The sequence below is a fragment of the Protopterus annectens genome, chromosome 9.part0 (assembly GCF_019279795.1).
Source record: "Protopterus annectens isolate FY-2018-M chromosome 9.part0, PAN1.0, whole genome shotgun sequence".
NCBI lineage: Eukaryota > Metazoa > Chordata > Ceratodontiformes > Protopteridae > Protopterus > Protopterus annectens.
The window spans coordinates 1,357,712,552-1,357,724,235 of record NC_056743.1 but is presented as its reverse complement, the minus strand read 5'-3'; the positions used below and the strand labels follow the sequence as shown (position 1 = coordinate 1,357,724,235).

At 38.8% G+C, this 11,684-nt stretch overlaps 1 protein-coding gene across 2 annotated transcripts in view; it reads left to right on the top strand.

Annotated features, from left to right (window-relative positions):
- CCDC105 (coiled-coil domain containing 105) overlaps positions 1–11,684 on the top strand; it is a 560,734-nt gene that overhangs the window by 43,810 nt on the left and 505,240 nt on the right. For both annotated transcript variants that reach the window (XM_044084342.1, XM_044084343.1), the window contains exon 2: positions 8,873–9,786. In XM_044084342.1, the coding sequence (XP_043940277.1) occupies positions 9,088–9,786 (699 nt within the window). In that variant the 5' untranslated portion in view covers positions 8,873–9,087. The remainder of the gene's footprint in view (positions 1–8,872; positions 9,787–11,684) is intronic.

Genomic DNA, 11,684 nt, shown 5'->3' with positions numbered 1-11,684 from the left:
ACTGATAGGCCAAAGAAGAGCCATAAAGATGACAGAGTGGACTATTGAGGATATGAAAGAAATTATGTATTGTTACTATTATGCAGAAAGCTTAGAATTTCCAGACAGAGGATATACAAAGAGATTAAGAGATAAATTAGAGGAAAGAAAAATACTTAAACAGGAAAAACTGTCAGAAGCTTCAAATAAAAATTTGCGTTCATTAATACAACAGATTTTTGAAAAACAGTATCTAGATCAAGAAATTTTGATCTGTTTGGAAAAAAGGAGAATCTAAGGAAGTGTGAAAATGTAAACAACAAAGCCTAGACATTTTTGAAAAGTATAAAAAAGAAATATGGACATGGGAAAGAAAGAGAGATTTGATATGGTGCAATATTTATGTAAAGGAGAAAGCCAAGCTAATTGATATAGAAAGGGCAGCAACAAAAATATTCAAAGAGAAATACAGTCAAAGGCATCCAGATATGGAAAATTGCACAATAAAAAAGTAATATTACAATGATGGAATGTGGAAAAGAAGATTAGTAAGGCAGAAGTTAATGAAATAAAAGTTGAAGTTATGGAGTGTCTGCGAAGTGAAGGATTTAATGTAGAAAGTCTAACACAGACTACATCATAGCATGATGGAGTGAGTCCCCAAAGTAAGGAGAAGCAGGAAGATCAGGAGACATTTGAAGAAGAAATATGGACACGAGAAAGAAAGAGAGATTTAATATGGTGTAATATTTAAGCAAAGGAGAAAGCAAAACTAACCAATACAAAAAGTGCAGCACCAAAGATATTTGAAGAGAAATACAGGCAAAGGAATCCAGATATGGAAAACTTTGCAATACAAAAAATAAGAAGACAAAGAGGAAAAATAGAAAAGGAGATCAGTAATGGAGAAGTTAAAGAAATAGAAATTGAGGCTATGGAGCACCTGCAAAGTAAAGGATTCATTATAGAAAATCATTATAGAAAATCTAATGCAGAAAGCACCACAACAGGATAGAGCAATGGATGTCTAAATTAAGGGGAAACCAGTGGACCAGGAAACAATTGGTCAGGTGCCATATCGAGATATTTTGGAGCCTTCCACAGGAAACCAATATAAAAGTTCACTTGAAGCTAGACGACAAGGGAAGGGATAGGAGACTGTGGAAACTCTGATGCAGTCAATGTTGAGGAGTGATAGGCCAGAGACATATGACAGAGCAACGGATGGCACAGGATGGAACTGAAGAGAAGGTGCCACAAGAAGATGCTATAGAACTTTCTATAGAATGACCACAGGAAGTGGAAAACAAAGGATGCACCCTCAGTCTAGAAGAAAATGAACTAAGGGTTGCTTGATTTAATGGACATAGATATATTAAAACCAATGAAAGAAATAGACTGCAGAAGGTCAGTAAAACTCCAAAAGTCAGAAATCTGATAAAACAAATGAACACAGTAATTGGGACTGTCCATAGAGATCCATGCAATATAACAGAAGTAAACAGGATATGTTACTGTGCAGCTAAATTAATAACAGATAAAGTTGTACCACAAGAGCACAGGGTAGTCAGGCAAAGGAAGAGGAGATATTGAATGCCATCATGGAAGTATCTAATAGAGAAAAATATAAAGCAATTAAGACAAGAAGTGTCACTGTTAGAAGACTATAGAAAAGGAAATAGATCAACAAAAATACTTTTAAAGATAAATGTGCTAAAAGCAATGAGCAGTATTAGAACAAACCAGGATCTATCATGCACTATCACAAATACATTAAAAATTTCAGCACAGGCAGAAAAACTTAGAAGATACATAGATAAATACAAAGGAAAAGTACAAAATAAGCAATTTAGTGATAACACAAAAAAGTTTTATAGAGAATTGGGAAACAAGGTAAAAGGAATTGAAAAACTGCCAAAAAAGAAGAAATAGATGCATTTTGGAGAAGTATCTATGAAGATCCTGTGGAACACAACAAAGATGCTAAATGGATAAAAGAAGTAAAAGAAAGAATAAGAAGTCTAAAGGTGCAGGATATGAAATGGGATGAAGTAACAGCCAGAGAGATTGAAACAAAGTTAAGAAAAGCCGTCTAATTGGAAAACCCCAGGCCCAGATACAGTGCCTAACTTTTGGTTAAAAGTATTAACATCTTTGCATGAAGACTTAGCTATGAGTAAGAACTATTTATATGTGCACCCCGAACAGACACCACTCTGGCTAACAAGAAGTAAAACAATGCTCCTAGTTAAGAGTGAACCTGCAAGCTATCCCAAAAGAAGTATAGACCAATAACTTACTCTCCAATGACATATAAACTATACACGGGAATTGATGCTGACAGTTTACAGTCATTTAGAAGACAACTCAATTATGGCAGTAGAACAAAGGGCAATAAAAGAAAATCATATGGAGCAAAGGATCATTTGTTCTTAAAGTAGTGGAAAACTGTAAAAAGTGGAAGAATCTAAGTATGGCATGAATTGACTACAAAAAGCATTTGATAGTATCCCACATTCATGGATAAAAGAGTGCTTAAAATGTATAAGATACACCCAACACCGATTGACTATGTTACAGTGACCATGAAACAATGGCAGACCACTTTGCAATTAAACCATGATAAAGGACAAATTACTATCCCAGGGATAAAAATTCAAAGGGGGATATTCCAGGGTGACCCTCTGTCCCCGTTGCTATTCTGCCTTGCCCTTAACCCATTAAGATTGTCTACTTAACAGCTTAGCCCATGGCTACAATTTGGCTCCTAGAAAACAACAAAGTCTAAAGACTTCTCATCTTCTATTTGTCGATGATTTAAAACTGCATAGCTCATCAGATGAGGAACTGGAAGCACAGCTGCAGGTTGTTAAAACTGTTAGATCCTTAAAAAAAGTGTACAAGAACATATTAGGGATATAGTTAGTGAGAGAATGGATAGCCCCCTAGTTTGAGAGCAACTGTTTCAGAACAGGTCAATTTATTTTTGGGAGAATGTTGTGATGTTAAACACAAGTTGTTGCACAAAGAAGCATTATTTATTTTAAAGTATAACACTTTGGAACCAAATGGTTTAAATAAGGAATGTAATTGGAGGTTTATAATTAGATAATTGAATGTTAATTAATATATATTATATAAACTAGTGATTTTTTAGTGTTTGTTACTCTTGGAAGGCTGCTGTGTAGCTGAAGCACCAAGTCTTGGTAATAAAATTGTATTCTTGTGTTCATGACCATTTTGTCATTTTTTTTTTTCATTAAAACTTTTTCAGATGATATTAAAATGTCATTTGGTCTTGATAAATGTGCAAAACTAACCTTCAAAGTGCAGTAAACTGCAGCACCAGGAAAACATCAGTTTGGGACAAGAATGTGATATAAATGAACTTGAGCAAGAGGGAGTGAATAAATACTTGGGAATTGATGAAGGATCAGCAATAAAACACAAGCAAGTGTGAATAAAACTTAGTAAAGAATACTTCAGAAGAATTAAATTAATCCTGAAAATCACCATTGATGTCTAGGAACAAAATCCAAGATATAAACCAATTTGCTCTTCTTGTCCTAACTTACAGTTTCGAGTGATTGATTGGCCCCAAAATGTGTTGGATGAATTAGATATTAAAACAAGAAGGATGCTTCATGCTCACCAAATGATCTATAAAAATCAGTGCATACCAAGATTATATAGTCCCCGTTCCGAAGGAGGGATGGGCCTCCTCGAAATTGATTACATGAACAGATCAGCAATTGTGGGACTCCACACATATCTGCTGACCTAACAAGGCCCAAATGTAACAAAAGTTTTGAAACATGAGGAGAAGAGATCTAAGATGGCGTCTCTGCTTAACCTAGCAGAGGCATATCACTGTCAAGCAGGAATGGAAATCAAACCAGAAGTAGATAAAAATCAGGCAGCAACTGAATGTGCCAAAAAACAAAAGCAAGAATATAAGGTGTAGGATGAGATGAAAAGGCAAGAAATGCGGAAAATGCATAAATATAGTTGCAAGTATAGAAAACTCCTGGAAGAACCTCATGTTGATCAGGAACGAATGCAGGAATGGTTAAGGAGAGGTAAATTCAACCAAGAGATGAAAGGTTAATATTGGCGGCTCAAGGTAGTGGGCTATGTTCACGCTAGTTTACAAAGTCCATTGAACATGTGGGAGAAACAGACAAATGTAGGTTTTGTAAAACTGAATTGGAAACTGTCGCACACCTCGTTGCTGGTTGTGACATACTAATGGCAGAAGGACTGTATACTGAAAGGCATAATAATGTGGCAAGACTGTTGCACTGGGGATTGTGCAAACATTATGGTATGGAAGTGGCTGAAAAACACTGGAAACATGAGCAACAAAGCATCATAGAAAATGATGAAGTTTACATTACATGGGATCATCCATTACCAACAATTCAAAAGATAGATGCTAGAAAAATGGATATAGTAGTCCAAGAAAAGAAGACAAGAGTAGCATTGATCATTGAAATTGCCACACCCAGTGAATACGGTGTCCTGTGTACAGATAGAAACAAAGTTATAAAATATCAGGATCTGCAAGCAGAAATGAGAGCAATGTGGAAGAAGGATACCCAAATAGTTCCAATAGTAGTAGGGGCATAGGGTCTTATAAAAAAGAGTCTACAAGCATATTTAGATGTGCTACCAATACATGTAACTCTATATGAACTGCAGAACGAGTCATTACTGAGCACATTGCGGGTGCTGTGAAGAGCACTTTTGGTTGACATTAAAGAGTGAAACAGTACTAATTTCATGAACTGTAATTGTACCTTGACTTAGGAATGGGGTCTATTCCCATCATGGTATTAGAAACCCAAAAGATTTGGAGAAATTAAAAAAGGGAGAGACCATGGGATCATAGCATCTACAAAGAAAATAAGTTGGAAGACCATGGGTACCCTGCTAAATTCTGCCTTCAAGATGTACTGCACTTCTAGGAGGGCAAAACAAATTGGGCCAGGGATGAACCTGTGGGTACCCATCTACATTCATTATAAGAAGTAAGATGTTAATTCAAAAAGCAGAACTGTAACATTCTATTACTCTGTAAATTTAAAAGCATTTTTTCTGTTAAAGTAACACGTTTTCCAGTTATACTTACAAGTGACTTTCATCAGGTAAGTTACCATATTATGTGGATAAAAAAACGTGAAACAGCAAATTGGAATTTGTTGAAAGGCTCTGAACAATTATGCTATTAACTAAATGGTGACCCACAGGGGTTTCCCCTGTACTAGCACACAATTTGCAAGACCTTTGCAGTATTTCAGTTTTGAGGGTGCAGCAATCCTGCCCCCTCTATCACAGAGGTAATCCTTAACAATGCTATTGAAATGAGCATTAATTTAAAGTGGATTATGATTTCCAGTGCCTGTGAAATACCAGTATCTTTGGACTGGATGTGGTTTGCACTAATCAAGTAGAAGGTCAAATAGATCAGCTGAATGAAGGCCTTACATTTCTGAATGGAAGGCATCTCTGATCAGTATTAGCAAAAAACTACGGGCACTCATAAAATCGTCTAAGGCCAGCTTTGAGAGAAAAATTGCACAGGACACTAAGGATAATCACAAGGCTTTCTTTAGTTATGTTAGGAACCTGGGTGGGAATTCCCAGATATGCTCAGAATTAGTCCAAAATGACAAAAAATACACCAAGCCCACAGACATTGCCAACATCCTAGCTGACAGGTTCAGTGCAAACTTCTCCCCGCCCACCAAAAGGGCAAATATCTATCCCAACAGTGTGCTGCCCCCCTGACATCTCAGATGCTCAGGTAAGAGCCGCCCTCTCCAAAGCAAAAAACACAGCATCAATGGGACCAGATGGTGTCCGGGCTGCGTCCTACATGAACTCCAAGAAGAGCTAAACCCAAACATAAAACTACTGTTCAATCTTAGCCTTACTACAGGATATGTACCCAAAGAGTGGCGTACAGCAACAGTGGTCCCTCTCCACAAAGGTGGTGCCTCAACGGATCCTGAAAACTATCACCCCATAAGCCTGACTAGCTTGGTCTGCAAAGCTATGGAAAGGATCATCATGGACCTCATAAATAAAGATATTGGGGACCTACAGACACTGGATCCTACCCAGTTTGGCTTTGTTAAGGGCAGATCCTGCCTCTTAAACCTGGTCAATTTCTTTGAAACAGTCACCAAGGCCATTGACGAGGGGAAGGTGGTCCATACAGCCTACCTGGACCTCGCAAAAGCCTTCGATACAATACCCCACTCGGGCATTATAGATAAGCTCACCACCTTAAATATAAACCCCTATGTCACTAGATGGGTTGCAAACTGGCTCAAGGACAGAACCCACATGGTTAGAATTGCTGGAGCCATGTCAGACTCCAAACCAGTTACAAGTGGTGTCCCACAAGGCTCAGTCCTGGGACCTCTCTTGTTCGGTATATATTTCTTGGCAGTACAGGCCAACACGGAAGGACTGTGGCTGACCAAGTTCGCAGATGACTGCAAACTGGGCGCCATAATCAACTCTCCAGCCGACACAAGCATCCTTCAAAAGGGCCTCATAGAAACAGACAACTGGTGCCAAAGCCATGGCCTCAAGCTAAACGTCAAAAAGTGTATAGTCATCCCCTTTGGCAAAAACAAAGTGCCCACAAATTACCACATAGGTGGTAATCCATTAAGTACAGAAGAAGTCATTAGGGACCTGGGGACCCAAGTTGATAGCAATCTCTCATTTGACAACCACGTGGCCAAAGTGGTTAGAAAAACATTTTATATAGCCCACCTAATCAGGAAGGGATTCACATCTAGATCAGGGGAGGTCATCGTGCCTCTTTACTCATCCCTCATCAGGCCCATAATTGAGTACAATGCCCCTTTTGGGATGTACCTTACCAGACACCTCCAACAACTGGAAAGACCCCAAAAGTACCTCACCAAGAGGATCAAAGGGCTCAAACAAATGCCATATGCTGCCTGGTTAAAGAAACTCCAGCTCTACTCAGTGGCATACCGCCTGCTCAGAGGTGATCTGTGCCTGATGTATAAAGCCATGCCCAACCCAGAATTAATGGACATGCTGCACCTCAGAAAATCCAAATCCCATTGAGCTACACGCTCGAGAGACTTGAACCTCAGCACTGAAATAAATAGGACATGCTGGAGGGACAGATTCATTACCCAGAGGCTCCCTTCACTCTGGCATAAAATCCCAGTCCAGGTTAGGCAGAGTCCCACATTGACTCTCTTCAAGAGGAATCTTGATGAGTGGATGGGAGATCGTAGATTTACCCCGGCTATCACTTCTGTGTCACCGTTAGACAGAGGCACAGTATACTAACCTCAAAAAAGGCATAGCAAAATTAATTTAAAATGGGTGGCAAAAGCCAAACACACTCTGGCTAGGCTTATAAATGCCCTAGGGCAGATAGCCTAGTATGAACCTATGAACCTATATGTCTCAGCCTGCAAAGACTGAAACTAGGAACAAAAGCCCTTGAAAAATGTGTGCATACTGCCAAAACTCTGGACATCTAATTAGCATAATATCTGAATACCACATAACACTTCCTGCTTCCATTAGGAATGGGGTTAGGTTCTCATTATACAACAATGACCCATTGCCATTCAAAAACAAGCACACTGATTTGACAGCCCAAACAGCATGCCCATTGTAAATCAAGTATATACCAATACAAAAAAGTCCACCCTCTGAAGTACAATTGAGCAGATAGACTTGTCTGTTGACATATGCTATGGACAACACACCAAAATATGAGAAGAATAAGGTGCATTCTGCAAAACTGAAATAGAAACATACATGATTATATTTGTGTGTTGTCCCTCTGTCTATTTTTAACACTTAAAAAAATAAACAGAATTGAGATTCTGTTTTTTCCATCATGTATCCTGCACTGATGTACTGTGCAAGTATGGCAATGTAAGTCCCATATGCATGCACAGTACATCAGTATAGTGAAGACAATGAAGAAAAAGACAGATGTGCTCTTATACAATTGCATTATTTAATAAAGGTAAGTAATTTCTTAATTAAATAATGATATTGTATAATAGCAATAATCCATTTCTGTTTGTGGGTATATCAGGATTTACCCACAGCTGGCTTTGTTTAATCATAGTTTAGTACTAAGCTAACTGCCCTTGTGAGCCATTTTAAGCCTAGCCAATTATCCCTTGGGAAACTCAAACCCTGCACCTTGTATTTGTAAGGCAAACACCTTAGCCATTGTGCTACCCTCCCAATCACTTTAGCTTTAACCTCATAATCAAATCATACCATCCATGGGTAAATTCTGACATACCCATGCATAGTCGTGGATTATTGCTGACAAAAATGATGGAAAAAAGTAAGCACATTATTAAAGAGACAATGTAAAATCTATAGACTTTACTTTAACTGTACTGCAGAACTCTACCATGCAAGATCATTTAGTTTTGCTTCTAAAAAAGGAAGATGTAAGATGTGCATCCTCTTTCTTTAAATTATTGGTTTCACTAGTGTGTTGGTCATGCAGTGTGGTTTTCTGTGTACTAGACAGCGTCAAAAGTCACATGTGATGAGGGGGAATCAGAAAGAAAATTGTGTGAAGGGGTAAATCAAGCCTGAAAGTAGGGACATACCTCCAAAAATAGAAACATTGTGTGCAGGAGTAAATCAGGTCTGAATATAGGAATGTTCTTCCAAAATAGGGGCAGTTGATGGGACCACGTGAGAGGGAATATCTGTTGGCAAGAATGCAGGTATTTGAGTATTTTTCTTTCATTGCAAAAAATTGTGATTGAGAACGTGGAGAGCCAAGGCAAACATCTAGAAAATGATAATTTAGTTTGTTTTAGATATATTTTATTAATTATTCTTGTGTCAACAGGATAGATGGCAAAGGAGGAAAAGCTGAAGAGATCTGAAATATACTTTTGCTAATCATCTTGAAAAGCTCTGAAGACTTTGACCAACTTCATGAACTGTTCACTGACTCAGCTAACTCATTGCAGATGATATCTTTTTAACAGCTTACAGTTACATACTAACTGTCACAAAAGCTGACTCATTGATTTCTGGTGCTCAAAGCTTAAACAGCCAACCATGTCAGCTAAGGTAATAACTTTACCAACAGCAACCATTGGCCCAAAATCCTGGCAAAAAGCTGCAATAAGTAATGTGCAGTTTGCAGACAAGGTGGTTAGCAGAGCAGCTCAAGGAACTAAAGGTGGTTCTGCTGTTGCTGTCTCTGGGACTGGATTGCCCTCTCAGTTTAAAATCAAGAGCTGGGAGTTGAAAGCTACTGAAGAAGACTTTACCAAGAAAGACATTGTTACTCAGAGAAACATGAAGCTGCAAAGTTCTCCTGTGGTGGGTCCAGTGGGACAAAATTGGGGATATAGTGATGAGCCTGGCATATTTACAAGCAAAAATGGAAACTGTGAAGAAGCAGAACTTCTGGAAAATACTGAAAATCAAAAGGAGAAACTTTCAGGTGGTCAGCTGACAGAACAACCAAATTATTGCTGGCTGCTGGATGAGAACTCAGGGTTCAAGGACCCCCCACCTTTTTACCGAGACATGTGTGCAGAGCAGTGTAATCGGTTGATCCTGGCCTACACACGGGATACTCGTGCTTTGGTTGCTATGCTACGTGAGCACATTGTTTACACTAATGAGGAAGTGAAGAAAATGCTTCTAGAGAAAGGACGACTAGAGAAGACGCTTGCCAACTTACGAAAAGACATTATGGTAAATAGACATAGCATGGAGCTGCGGATCAGAAGACCTCTAAATGAACGGGTAAGGTTTTGTTATCTGCTTCTGCAATGTCTGCAGGCATACATCTTGAGAAAATGTATTAAACTGTATAAAGCTTCTGTGCATATCCATTAGTTTGACACATATTCTGCTGAACCACAGTGAATTGTGGCATAGGGTATACAGTAGCAGCAGATGGAAATATTTGCAACCATGTTTTTAACCAGTATGAAGGCTACCACACTGGAAAAATGATTTCCTGTTTAGTGGTCTCACTTTTTACTTCTAATGGGACATACAACTCCTGGAAGGCAATGGTAAAAGAGGGTCTATATCACAACATTAAAGTGTCAAAACTTCAAATGCCATAACATCGAATCCAAAACCACAAAAGCTGAAAACCTCGAAGACTGAGAACAGCGATTCTTTTTCCATGGGAAAAAAAATCACTGTTCCAGTACAAAACGCGAAACACACAAACACTACAAACTATTTCTAATGTGGGGGGCTTTGCCCCCCACACCCCCCTACTTAAATATACCAATTCCGAGATTGCACCACAGTGGAGGAAATAGCGAAGTTGTGGAAACGGCCCACTGAATTCTTTCCCTAGGAAAGAATTATATGTTCCGCGCTTCGATATTTTCAGTCTTCGAGGTTTCCAGTTTGAGGTTTTGGTATTCGACCTTTTCAGCATTCGAGGTTGTGATATACACCCAGTAAAAGAAATAGTGATGAATTGTCTATAGTAATCAGGTCATTCATTTCCAGACACCAGCTTATTATGAAAAATAAAATCAAAAACAAAACTGTTCACTAGTCTTATGAGGGTGCTGATTTTAGAAAGGAGCAGCCTGGTCAAGGGGCAGTATTTTCCATTTAAATGTAACCTGTACGATTCAAATTTAAAATTTGGATAGAAAAATTATATTTACTCAAGACCAAGTAAATGTATTTTTTAAGTTTGAACACTGTGATTGAAAGGATCATATTCAAAACAGTTGTTAAGGTGGTAGCATGGACCTTTGGCCAGAAAGTAGTTGAAGTCTGTCATGTTGGTCACCATAGGACTTGCTCGTGGGCATCAGAGTGAGGGAATTTATCACACTAAAGAAGGAGGCCATCTTGGCAAGGCTCGTGGAGGACTCTTCTGATTCATCAGATACACTGGCAGGCCAAGAAAGCTGCAACGGCAATGGTTGCTGCAGAAAAAGCTTAGGTACATAAGAATTTGCAAAGGCTATTGAGAAAGGCTATTGATTGGCCTCTTACAGATTCTGGATAAACATGTGGTACTTAAGGAGAAAGAGGCAGGACCTCACTCATGATATGCTAAGAAAGGGTGGTGAACTGCTGATCAGTGCTGGAGAAGTTGTTGTCAGGGAGATGGAAGTAGCATCTTAAGCGACTCCATAATCCTGTGGACTTTCCTCACTGTCAACAGACAGTGCTCAGATTATGTCGTAGGTTTGGTATATATAAGCAGTTGAAGTTACAACCATGGATAGAGTTTTCCTTATTGGTAAAACTTCAGGTATGGATGAGGTTTAGTTAGGGATGCTTAAAACAGTTGATAAGGTTGAAGGCATCATGGCTAATGTACTCCATTCTTTCACCTCTAGAAAGCACATTGTGGTGTTTGTTCTCCCTTTTAATGAAAGGGAATTAGAGGGTATGTTTGCGCTTCAAGGCAGATTACAATTCTCAGCCTTTCTGAACTGAAGACTGGTTGAGAATCAAACCATGGCATCACAAGGACCAACTGATTTAATTCCAGGCCATGGAAACAGTGGACCACATCTTAAACCACATAAAGGTGTGTGAGGTATTGTGGCAGTTTATTAGTTGGTCCATGTTTGTTTTGTGGACTTCAAGAAGGTTTATTACTGCACTCCCCTGTAAGTGCTATGGGAGGTTCTGTGGGAGTATGTTGATGTGGG